The 11,772-nt window shown below is 57.9% G+C and overlaps 2 protein-coding genes across 2 annotated transcripts; one reads left to right on the top strand and one right to left on the bottom strand.

The window, feature by feature from the left end:
* Positions 1-720: 720 nt before the first annotated feature.
* On the top strand, positions 721-2,900 carry VGF (VGF nerve growth factor inducible). Its single transcript, XM_008698611.2, has one exon. It carries the CDS (start codon positions 1,047-1,049, stop codon positions 2,898-2,900), a length of 1,854 nt encoding a protein of 617 aa, XP_008696833.2. The 5' UTR covers positions 721-1,046.
* Positions 2,901-4,304: 1,404 nt separating this feature from the next.
* Positions 4,305-10,344, bottom strand: AP1S1 (adaptor related protein complex 1 subunit sigma 1). The gene is made up of 5 exons (XM_040634884.1): positions 10,214-10,344; positions 8,239-8,417; positions 7,491-7,599; positions 6,334-6,471; positions 4,305-5,086 (listed from the first exon to the last, which is right to left on the bottom strand). The coding sequence occupies exons 1-5, from the start codon at positions 10,214-10,216 to the stop codon at positions 5,039-5,041; spliced, it is 477 nt and encodes a 158-aa protein (XP_040490818.1). The 5' UTR covers positions 10,217-10,344; the 3' UTR covers positions 4,305-5,038.
* Positions 10,345-11,772: the final 1,428 nt, after the last annotated feature.

The following is an 11,772-nucleotide window of genomic DNA, read 5'->3' as shown; positions in this document are numbered from 1 at the left end:
ATTCATTCATTCATCCTTTTCTCCTCGTCCCTCCTTCATTCATTCTTAGCCCCCTGCCCCGCCCGCTAGGGCGATTTCATTCATTCATTCATTCATTCATTTCCCCGGTGCTCCGCTAGCGCACGCCCCTCCAGCCGAGGCTCCCGGCGCGCAGGCGCGGACCGAGAGAAGAGCACCTTCTCCAATCACTGGGCTGCCCCCCACCTCGAGGCGCCCGCCCGCTTCCCCATGAATGAACATTGACGTCAATGGGGCGGGGCGAGCCCACGTGACCCTGCGCTCTCCCCTTTATAAGGCGGCAGCGGCGCGGGCGCTGTCCAGCGTGCTGAAGCCGGAGCGAGCGAGTCGCCCAGAGCCGCGCGGACCCAGCTGAGCCCAACCCACTGGACGCCAGAACTCGACCGTCGCTCCTATCCCAGCCACTGCTCGGAGCCGAGGCGGACGCGTCCCGATCTTCCCCTGTCCCCACCCCGCCCCGACCCGACCCTCCTCTCCACCTCCCGCATCGTGACACCAGCTGGTAAATACTCCGCTGTCCATCCCTCAAACCCTCGGCAGCCGTGGGCGTGAGGGAGGGTTCTCTCCTCCTCCCGGATGGGGGTGTTAAAAACACAGCGGGGAGCCCCCGGTAAGGGTCCCTGGTAAATGGGGGAGTCGCCGCTTTTCTCTTGCTGCTGAAGTCGCCCACGCACCATCCGGGGAGTCCTGTGGGGAGGGAGCAGAGATTTTTCCCCCTTATCCTAGCTGCTTAGTACGTGGGCGCTGGCAGTGAGATGGCTTAGGCGAGGGGGCGAGGAGGCACTGGGGGGAGCGAGGGTTGCGGGCGTTTTTCCATTTACACGACTCCAGAGATCGGCACAACATCTTTCTCCTTTGCTCCTAAACGTCCCTCTTCTGGGTAAGGTTAGGGGGATGAGGGAAGCCCTGGATTTCCTGATTAAAGGTGGGGGAAGGGGATACAGAATCAGAGAGCGGAAAATTCTTACAGAAACCCTCTCTTTCTTTGGTCCCTTCTATTTTTCACAGTCTCCGGCAGTCCTTTGGTCATGAAATCGCTCAGGTTGCCGGCTTCCACCCTCTTCTGCTTCCTTCTACTGATCAAGGGGTTGGGAGCAGCGCCCCCGGGGCACCCTGAGGCGCAGCCACCTCCCCTCAGCTCTGAACATAAAGAGCCGGTAGCTGGGGACGCAGTGCCCGGGCCGAAGGATGTTAGCGCCCCAGAGGTCCGAGCCGCTCGAGATTCTGAGCCTCAGGACGAGGGAGAGCTTTTCCAGGGCGTGGATCCCCGGGCGCTGGCCGCGGTGCTGCTGCAGGCACTTGACCGCCCGGGCTCGCCTCCGGCACCCGGCGGCTCCCAGCAGGGGCCAAAGGAAGAAGCCGCAGAAGCTCTGCTGACCGAGACCGTGCGCAGCCAGACCCACAGCCTCCCGGCGCCAGAGACCCAGGCACCTGCGGCTCCGCCTCGCCCTCAGACTCAGGAGAATGGTCCCGAGGCTGGCGACCCCTCCGAAGAGCTCGAGGCGCTAGCTTCCCTGCTCCAGGAACTGAGAGATTTCAGTCCGAGCAACGCCAAGCGCCAGCAAGAGACAGCGGCAGCAGAGACGGAAACTCGCACGCACACGCTGACCCGCGTCAACCTGGAGAGCCCCGGGCCGGAGCGCGTGTGGCGCGCTTCCTGGGGAGAGTTCCAGGCGCGCGTCCCGGAGCGCGCGCCCCTGCCACCCCCTGCTCCCCCGCAATTCCAGGCGCGTATGCCCGAGAGTGGGCCCCTTCCTGAAGCCCACCAGTTCGGGGAAGGAGTGTCCTCCCCCAAAACACATCTAGGTGAGGCATTGGCACCCCTATCCAAGGCGTACCAAAGCCTGGGAGCCCCTTTCCCCAAGGCGCGCCGTCCGGAGAGCTCACTCCTTGGCGGCTCTGAGGCGGGGGAGCGCCTTCTACAGCAAGGGCTGGCGCAGGTAGAGGCCGGGCGGCGGCAGGCAGAGGCCACACGGCAGGCCGCGGCGCAGGAAGAGCGGCTGGCAGACCTCGCCTCCGACCTGCTGCTCCAGTATTTGCTGCAGGGCGGGGCCCGGCAGCGCGGCCTTGGGGGTCGGGGGCTGCAGGAGAAGGAGGAGGAGCGAGAGAGCGAGAGGGAGGATGCGGAGGCGGAGCAGGAGAGACGCGGCGGGGCGGAGAGGGTGGGGGAAGAGGATGAGGAGGCGGCGGAGGCGGAGGCAGAGGCGGAGGAGGCGGAGAGGGCGCGGCAGAACGCGCTGCTGTTCGCAGAGGAGGAGGACGGGGAAGCCGGAGCCGAGGACAAGCGCTCCCAGGAAGAGATGCCCGGCCACCGTCGGAAGGAGGCTGAGGGGGCAGAGGAGGGCGGGGAGGAGGAGGACGACGACGAAGAGATGGACCCTCAGACGATCGACAGCCTCATTGAGCTGTCCACCAAACTCCACCTGCCAGCGGACGACGTGGTCAGCATCATCGAGGAGGTGGAAGAGAAGCGGAAGCGGAAGAAGAACGCCCCTCCCGAGCCCGTGCCGCACCCCCGGGCCGCCCCCGCCCCCACCCACGTCCGTTCCCCGCAGCCCCCGCCCCCCGCCCCCGCCCCTGCCCGAGAGGAGCTGCCCGACTGGAACGAGGTGCTCCCGCCCTGGGATCGCGAGGAGGACGAGTTGTTTCCCCCCGGGCCCTACCACCCTTTTCCCAACTACATCCGGCCGCGGACACTGCAGCCCTCCGCTGCCTCGCGCCGCCGCCACTACCACCACGCCCTGCCGCCTTCGCACCACTATCCTGGCCGGGAGGCCCAGGCGCGGCGCGCGCAGGAGGAGGCGGAGGCGGAGGAGCGCCGGATGCAGGAGCAGGAGGAGCTGGAGAATTACATCGAGCACGTGCTGCTCCGGCGCCCGTGACCTGCTCTGGTCCCGCCCCCGCGCGCCGCAGCCGCGCGCGCTGCCACCCCCCTCCGTGTTGCTCCTCTCCCTTCTTGGTGTTTGCATGCACCCCAGCCCCGCCCCTGGCCGCCTCCCGGCCCCGCCCCCGCCCTCGGGTCGCCCCGCCCCCGGGCTGCGCCGGGACCCATCAGACCGCTTCCCCGGATTCGAAGCCCGCACTCCCCAAACTCACTCAAGGAGGCCCCCGGGGCCACCCCAGGCGGGCGGGTGGGTGGTTTGTGCGAATCTCCTCCCCTCACGGGCCTCTGTCCCCATCTCGTCCCTCTCGGGACGTCCCCGTCCAAAACCGGAAAAAGCTGTTCCAGTTAATTGTGTGAAGTGTCTGTCTCCTGCCCTTTGGGCCTCCTAGGAGCCTCTCCACCCTCTCCAGATCGCTATGAATTTACCTATTCTTTCCCTTCTCTGTTGTAAATACCCCTCACGGAGGAAATAGTTTTGCTAAGAAATAAAAGTGACTATTTTATTAGGACTTTGTTCTCCGTTATTCACCCGTCCCCTTGGGCCTCCGTGGTCCTTCCCAAGGGGCGGTGAGGGAAGCGCCAGCCACAACACCCATCTCCTCCTGTTCAAAAGCCAGGGTGGTGGAACCGCTTTCAGCCGTATTTCAGAGTAGAATATGGCCTATATCTACGAAGAAAGCCCAAATTCCACTTCCAGCCTGGGTGGTGGTGGTGGTGGTGGTGGTGGTGGTGGTTAAAGTCATTGGTCCCCAGGGTGGGGCAGCTCCAGGCCACTTAGAAGGGTCTTCTATCCGTGATCCTCCGGCAACCTAGGCAGTACTGGTGGCTCCTCACAGCCCCTGTTCCAACCTCACCCACCCGCCTCCCTTACCTGCCCCCTAAATTCCTTGGCCCTGTGTACTTCAAAATGAACAGGGAGGAGGGGCTTCCACCTACAGAAACACCCTGCTTTTAGCCACTTCTCAACCCTTTGGTAAGCATACAGGGTTGGCCATACCCCTGATTCTTCTCTCCAAATAAAACTAAACCAGCTGAATGAAATCCTCCACAAAGAAACCTCCCAGGGGTGAAACCGTGTCCATGGAGTTCCTCCTCCCTGGCCAAAGGCGGCTCGGGAGCTGGAGGTACCATGTTAGGAGAGGTATTGAGCTCACAAATCCGTTTGGAATCGGGGTGCCAGGTAACGTACAGGACACTCAAATTTTCACTTTGGATAAACAATGGATGTATTTGCATAGGACATGGTCATCCTAAAAATATTCATAATCTTTCAAACTGAACTGGATGGCCTCCATTTGTTTGTTTGTTTTTTCCCTCTAACTCTGGCAATCCTAGTTCTCATGCCCTCCTGACTGATCCCAGGAGTCTTTCCTTCCTTCACAGAGCCTAAGCAGGCAAAGTCCAGAAATGCTTTTCCTTTTATTTCAGAAGAAAGGAAATAAAGTCAGACACTTCCCACACCCCCCCCACCCTTAGCTCCTGCCTCACCCAGAACATGGAGTGAAGGAGGGACAGTCTCCCATAAAGCCTACCCTTCCCCCAGCCCTCACTTCCCTCAAAGTGGCAAGGTTAGAAAAAAATTAACCATGCTGTTCCTTCCCCTGGCATTGGACAGAGTCCCCACTGCAGCCAAGGAGGAGGGGTAGATGAGGGGAAAGGCCTTCCCTCTTAATACCCAGAAATCCCCCCACCCCTACCCCAGGCAGAGAAGCTGCCCTGGCTGGCTACTGGGGCAGGGTGGAGGTAGGTTATGGGGCAAGGGAGAAGAGAAGAGCCCTGAAAACCTTTTCCCTTTAACCTGACATATTTATATATTTACAGTTATAAGGGAGGGGAGCAGGTTTGGGGTAACGTTAGTTCTTCAAAGGCAGGGAATGAAAGCCAAATAGCACCCCCATTTTGGTCACATTTTCCTACCTCCTAGCTCCTAAAACCTTCGCTGGGGAAAGGGGAAACGGAGATAGAGGTGAGGGAAGGAATGTTTGAGGGTCCTGAGCCCACAGCTCACTCCAGAAGAAGGTGAGGCAGCAGAGGAGGGGCAGCTGGGTCAAACCAAGAAAAGGGGCACTCATGCCCTGCCTTTCCACCAGCTCCCCATGTCTCCACGAGGCCCAGGCCGGGGGCAGGGCGGGGGGGCTATGCCAGACCCATCTCCTCCAGCACACTGCGAGGCGACTCATCCTCCTGAGGCAGAGACAGACAGAGGGTGACGCAGAGACACCAGGAGAGGCAGACAGGGAATGAGGGACAGTAGGGTGGGCAAGACAAAGACAATCACGAGTGGGGGGAACACAGAGAGACATGGGGAGGGGAGAGAGAAAAGCCAGTGTGAGCTCAAAGCTGGAACAGTCTCCAGTCCCCAGTCTCCAGGGACCACCCCCCCCCTCCAGAGCCAACTGTGGAAAGGAGGGGGTCCAGGTTGAGTCTGCCACCACCCAGAGAACCCAAAACCAGAAGCTTGGGGAGCGGGGGCTCAGTCTTGGAGGGGGAAGGGTGTGAAGCTGGGACTAAGGGGTGGGAAACCCGCTTTCTGGAGGCTGGGGGTGCCAGATGGTTGGGTCCTTTTATTCAAAGTGGGGGCAGGGAGTAATAAGTTGGCATCAGGTCCCTGAGGGAAGGTGAACCAGACTGCAGAGAAATGAGTCATTAGGGTCTGAGCAGAGCACTAGTAACAGGGGTGGGTGTGTGTGCCAGGGCATGTGTGTGTGTGTGTGTGTGTGTGTGTGTGTGTGTGAAGGGGAAGTTGGACCAGTGAGGTGGCAAGTTCAATTCTGCCCTTTCTCCTACTGCAGAGATAAGCCCCCATCTCTCCCCCTCCTCAGAGCCAGCTCAGGCCAGCTTGCTTGTCATTGCAGATTCTGGTGACTCATCTCCCTGCACCAAGTCTCAGCAGTGGCACAGCAGAGAGGGGGCAGGCAGTAATGGGGTGAGGGCGGGGGTGTTGGATAGCAGGAGAACCAACAGCTAGGCACCCTCTACCCCAACCCCCAAGTCCCCACAGCCCTTTGCTTCTGAGGAGCAGAGGCTTTTGAGTGTGCATGTTGAAAGAAAAAAGGTGGGGGAGACACCAGGGAAGAAAGAATTACCTATGGTGTGCCCCTCTCCAATTCCCTGAGCAACCCTAAATGCCAAGAGAAGTATGGGACCAAGGAGATCTGGCTGGGCGAGACATCTTGGGTCTTGGGAGAAGGAGGGAGAACGGGCACGGGCGGGCTGCCTGCTACCCCGGCCTCCCACCCTGAGCAGTCAGTCAGTGCTTGAGGGCAAGCTGGCCAACCGGGCAGGCGCCGTGGGGGCCAGACGCCACAGGCAGGGGGGTCCCCTTGGCGGCCGGAAGGGGGCAGCTGTGGCTGGCAGGCAAGCTGTCCAGGGAAGGAAGGGCCCCCTCTGTCATGGTACTCTTCCTCCTCCTCACTGTCCCGGGCCCGTACCTCCTGCAGCAGGTCTGCCTGCTCGATGGCCTTCAGCACACTCTTCTTGGAGGTATCCTGGACATCACCCCCCATCAGAAACTCATCCAAGATGAAGTAGGCCTTCTCAAAGTTGAAGATAATGTCCAGCTCACACACCTGGGAGGACGGGAAGAAGGCAGACTTGAGTGTCAAGGTGCATTCCCCCCGACCCCCGGCACCCCAGCTGCCCACCTCTTTTCTTTTCATGGCTCCACAGTCTTCTTTGTGACCACTGCTCCCATCTTGGGCTCCTGCCCCAGGCCTATGAACCCCCGAACCCTGAGGCCCTAGTACTCGGTTTGACTTTTCCTTCTCCTTCTCTAGCCTCTTTCTCTGTGAACATGAAATATGAGTTGCCCTAATCTACCCTTGATTGTGGTTCTTGCTGCCCTCCCCCCAAAATCTGTGCCATTGTTCCCACCAGAGGCCAGGCTAGTCTCCCTCCCTGGGCACCATGGGGCCGGGAAGGATGAGATTCTGGATCACGGGTGGAAAGACTTGGGTGCCAAGCACGGCTCTGCCACTACGAAGCTAGATGGACATGACATTTCATTTCTCTGAGTCTGTTTTCTCATCTGAAAATTGAGATAACAACACCTACGCACAGGATAAAATAAGGAGCAGACACGAGAGGCTGAAAGCACTTTGTAAGCTGTTAATTTAGAATACATATGATGGAATTATTACTCTTCCCCGTCTAAGATCTGAGCTGACTGTCCATGCCCGGGCTATACCCCCGATCAGTTAATCCAGATGGGCTGGGCGTGCAACCCAGGCATCACTCATTAAAAAAAGAAAAAACAAAACGAAACCCCAACTCTCCAGAAAATTCCAATGCAAAGTCAAGGTCAGGAGCCATTGATAAAATCTGAGCATGGTCCCCGTCCTTCTGTGAGATGTCGGAGCTGAGCTCTAGATGGACTGACTGAGTGGCAGATTCTGGTGCATAACCCCTCCCCTGGGCTGATTAAGGGAGATGGCTAATAGGCTTAAGGCTTAAAGACGGGAATTAATTACTGTTCTCCCCCCTCCAACTTCACCTCTCCCAAATCTTCCAGGCAGAGACTGGAAGGGTCCCAGGGTTTGGTAGAAAGAGGGGACTGCTGGGTAGGGACAGGGTGGGTAGGGAGACTTACACTGCCGAAGTACTTGTCCAGGAGCTCCACATACCGGTGGATCAGCTCCAGCGTGATGAGCTCATTGTCTTGGCCCTCGATGGCACAGCAGAAGTAGAGGCTGGCGTATCTGAGGGCAAGGGCACACGCGGGTTCTCTGGAGGGGCTGCTGGGCCTGCTTCAGAACCCAGGCTTTGTGCACCCAAACCTCCCACTTCTCCTCATTCCCAGCGCAGGGTCTGTGTCCCTACTGGACACAGGCGGGGTGGCCCCGGGGTATGCAAATAGTAACAACTCACTCTGCCTCTCGGTGGCTCTCAGAAGACAGAGACAAACAAGCAAGCTCTTTCCCTCTTGCCCTCTGACCTGTTCAGTTTGACTCAGCAAAAACCTGAGCCAACTAATTCACGTGCTCAAGAAGGAACTCGACAGGGTGTGTGTGTGCTCGCGTGGGCGCGTGTGTGTTTGGGGAAAGGTGGTGCAGGATCTCTAACTGTTGAATGAGGCTGCAAGGGACACGTGTGATGGACAGGAGAAGGCCCTGGCGACAGAGGTATGTGCGTGAAGTAGGTGTCAGGCATGAGCGAAATGACTAGGGAACCAGAATTTCTTCCAGGTAAGTTTGGAAAGCAAAGGAAGCTGGAGTTCATCACTGCCCTCCAAATGTCCTTAGCTTCCAGTTCTCCTGGACCTTATTGCTCAGCTATTTGAACCCACTGCCAGAGCCCCAGCAGGACCCAGACACCCATGAAAGCAGGTGGCGAGTCACCTCTTATAGACGACTTTGAGATCCCTCCACTCCAGGAAGCTGCACATCTTGGGCTTGCGAGCCAGAACCACCTGCATGAGCTCCCGGACCATTTTCTTTCGCTCCTTGTCTGATGTGGCCAGGTACCATTTCTGCAGCCGCAGCTTTCCCTGTCGGCTGAACAGCAGCATGAATCGCATCTAGGGGCAGGGGGCAGAGCTGAGGGTCAGAGATTTGGTTCTTGGCATTCTTTTACTCCACAAACACAGCCACAAATGCGCATGTCCCAGAAATGCGTCTCACTCGTCTCTATTCATAGCTCCCACTGGCTTCAAAACTCAGCCCTTGCTGTCACCTCTGGGTATTCCCACCAGCAGGTGCCTTTCCTCTGGGGCATGACAGAGCTTTGGAGTCTGTCATTTGGGTTCTGGCTCTGGTAGTTCAGAAATTTGCCTCAGGCAATTATTTTATGTCTCAAGGCCTCAGTATCCTGGTAAGATGGATGTAATAAAAGTACTTACCTATTTGGAGAGATTAAGTGAGTTGATATATGCAGTTGTGCCTGCCACATGGTAAGAGCTGTAACACACTGTCACTATGATTGTTCCTTCACCTCCTGTTTCCTACCTCTGTCTTCCAAAGGTCAGTAAAATGCCTAGTACAGTGACAAGCAGCTCATAGCTGAAACCAAAGAGATGTCTGCTTTCTTCTGTGGTCCTTCTATTCACCACCATGCTAAAATGGGGTATTTTGTCTCTCCAGAAGCTACCTCAATTCTCCACCCCATCACAGCCACACACTCTTGCTGATGTCCCCAGTGCACTGCCCTCCAGTGCCAGTCGTATGCCCGGGGTAAATTCCACCCTCTTCTCAGCCATCCAGGCCTCTGGCCACTGACAGTACTCTTTTTTTTTCTTTTTTTCTTTTAGGGTGCCTCCTGCTATGCACCCACTCCTCTCCAGATACCAGGTGACCAATTTCCCTTTCAGTTCCTTGGTTAGGACATCCTGGGTGGTTCCTGGAGCTTTGTGGAACGAAGTGCACGCCCAGTAGAGTGGGGAGGAGTGCAGAGCCCTCACTACCCCGTGCACCCCTAGTTTCCCAGTTCCAGGGGGTCCAGTCTACACCCTGGAGTTAGCTTCTTCTCCCTGCAGTTCGCCTCTCCCTGGGCATTACCAAGGGCTGGAATCCGTGGGTGTTTGAAACAGTATTTATTTAGTAGGCTAAATCAGAAATCAAGGGGGTTTGGTGGTGGGGAAGGGACACACTGCTAGCGTGGCGGGAGGGCAACAGAGAGGCGCAAGGGAGCCCTGCGCCTCTGAGATTGGGGGGTGGGGGAGCGGGATGCCCGCAGGAAGACGGAAGGCCTGGGCTCCGGAAAGAGAATGGGATGGGGGGGCGGAGAGCTAAGAGCACGGGAGCCGGGGATTCGAAGCCTGGGTCCCGGAGAGCAAGACCTCGAGCCCACTTGGCTTTCCCACCTCACCCCAGCCTGTAGGCGAGCAGGGCGATACACCGAGGCAGGACGTCCACTCCTCGGACCCGGAAACTCTCCCCTCCCACACACCAATCTCCCCGGAGGCCGCTGTTCCTCTGGGCTGCACGAGAACAGAGGGTCTTGGTGACCCGCCAACCCCGCCGCCTGCCTTCGCCGGCAGGCCCCCGCGCCCCTCTTCCTCGGGCGACTTCCCTGCGGCAGTGGTCGGGACCCCTTGGACCGCCACCCGCGCGCTCCCCCCGGCTCGGGACGGTCCCGCCGCCCCCTAGCCAGCCCCCTCTCGCCCCACAAATGCGCCCCCTCCCCGCCCTTTCTCCCCAAAGCCATTTCCAGCTGCTCTTCTTTCCGAGGCCGGCTGGCCCACCCGCCCGAGTAAATGGGGCCTCTGAGGACGGGAGGAAGAGAGGGCGGCCCGCACAGAGGGCGGCCCCCGAGGACCCCCGCAGGTGCAGCCCACGCCCCTCGGTTCCCCCTCCCCTCCCTCTCCGCACAGCCTACCATCCTGCAGCCTCCGGCTCGGCGCGTCCCTCTTCGGCCACCGTACGCGCCAGCTCCACTCCCTTTCTTATCCTATCTCCTCCTTCCCTCCCTCTCGCTTGAAGCGCCGCCCCGTCCCGCCCCGGCTCGGCGGCCCTCGGAGTGGCGTACCGCGCAGGCGCCAGCGCTGCGGGGCGCGCGGGCGGGGCTGGAGGCGGAGAAGCGAAAGCCATGGCAACCAGGTCCTTGATTTCAGCTTTGAGTAGCTCTGTCGTCATGGTAACAAGGCCGTCTGGTGGGCCGGTTGGAGGATGGGGGGAGGAGGACAATGAGGTCCTCGCGCTTCGGAACCTTGGGGGGAAAAGGCGGGAAAAGGGGTGAGAGGTGGAGGGGACGACTACTGGAGTTTGTGAGGACTGATGGACGGGCGGGGGCGATGGAGAGGGCTCAGGGTGGGAACTGGATGTGGGGAACAAGCTCTGACTTGGGGACTTGAGGAAGACTAGACAAAGCGTGGTGGCGGGGTGGGGGGGTAACAAGAGTAAGTATGGAGCCCAAAATAGATATGTACTGAGAACCTGTTAGATGCGGCTCTCGCCTGAAGTAGGGGAAATGTGTAGGTAATGAGGGAGATGGGAAAGAAAAAAGAAAAGGAGGGGCTGATATGAAAGTGATGTGAGGAAAAGGGTGAGGAGCATGAACGAGACGGCGAAACAAGAAGAAACAAAGAGCACTGGTCAAAACTAAAAAGGGACAGGTGTAACGTGGACACAAGTGTAAAGATGAGGCTGTGAATTAAAATACGGGCTTTTCGGTGGCCGGCGTGCGCGTGTGAGCATGCGTGCCCCTGCCTCCGTGTTTTCTCGCGATGTGAAGCAATTGGCGTGTCGGGATAAGAGAAAACCTTCCAGTTTGTCATGTTGAAAGTGATGTTATTATTTTTGAATAACGCTCGGAGCAATTGTTGGTAAGGCCTCACCCGTCTCCATTTTATGTTCTTTTTTTCTTACTCTTGGATATGGAAGTAATATGCTATCCTTGCAAGACAAGGGGCCTAATTCACCTGGGATACGGTCCGGTCTCTGACCCTTACTAGATGTGTGGCCTCAGGTGAGTCATTTAGCCCTCAGTCTCCTTATTGAAAAACTGAGGATGGCCGTAACAGCCTTGCAGGGTTGTTTTGAGGCTGTACAGAAAGTATCCGGCACACGGTCAATACTCGTTGGTGATATCGCTGCTCACTTTCTCCCTTTCTCAACTTCTTTCTTCTACTTTTTCTTTTTCCTCTTTGTCAATCCCCTTTGTCCTCTGTGTATACCTTCAGCTTGCCAATGACGTAGACGTTGGCTGAACTATCTTGTTTTTTTTTTTTTTTTTTAATGTCAAGAATAAGATCAATAAAGCCAGCTGTTGGAGTTAGGAAGGGTAAATCATTACGAAATGAAAAGAAGGAAAGGAGGTGTGTAGGCAGGGCAGAAGGCAAAACGAATGAAAAGAAATGTGGTCCTGGGGGTGGGGAGGAAGGTTGTAGATAAGGAAGTAATGAGGGGTAAAACAGCTGAGCAACAGCGCGTGGAAAT

Source organism: Ursus maritimus, unplaced genomic scaffold, assembly GCF_017311325.1.
Source record: "Ursus maritimus isolate PB19 unplaced genomic scaffold, ASM1731132v1 scaffold_2, whole genome shotgun sequence".
Taxonomy (NCBI): Eukaryota; Metazoa; Chordata; class Mammalia; order Carnivora; family Ursidae; genus Ursus; species Ursus maritimus.
Note: the sequence above shows the minus strand (reverse complement) of the source record. Positions and strands in the feature narration are given on the sequence as shown.

Bases quoted from the DNA above. Each gene is read 5' to 3' on its own strand.
- AP1S1 (XM_040634884.1), bottom strand. The intron at 7,600-8,238 runs GTGACTCGCCAC...CCTTGCCCTCAG, and splicing joins CTCAAAGTCGTCTATAAGAG to ATACGCCAGCCTCTACTTCT. The intron at 6,472-7,490 runs GTAAGTCTCCCT...CCGTCCTCCCAG, and splicing joins TGGACAAGTACTTCGGCAGT to GTGTGTGAGCTGGACATTAT.
- VGF (XM_008698611.2), top strand. From the start codon at position 1,047: ATGAAATCGCTCAGGTTGCCGGCTTCCACCCTCTTCTGCTTCCTTCTA.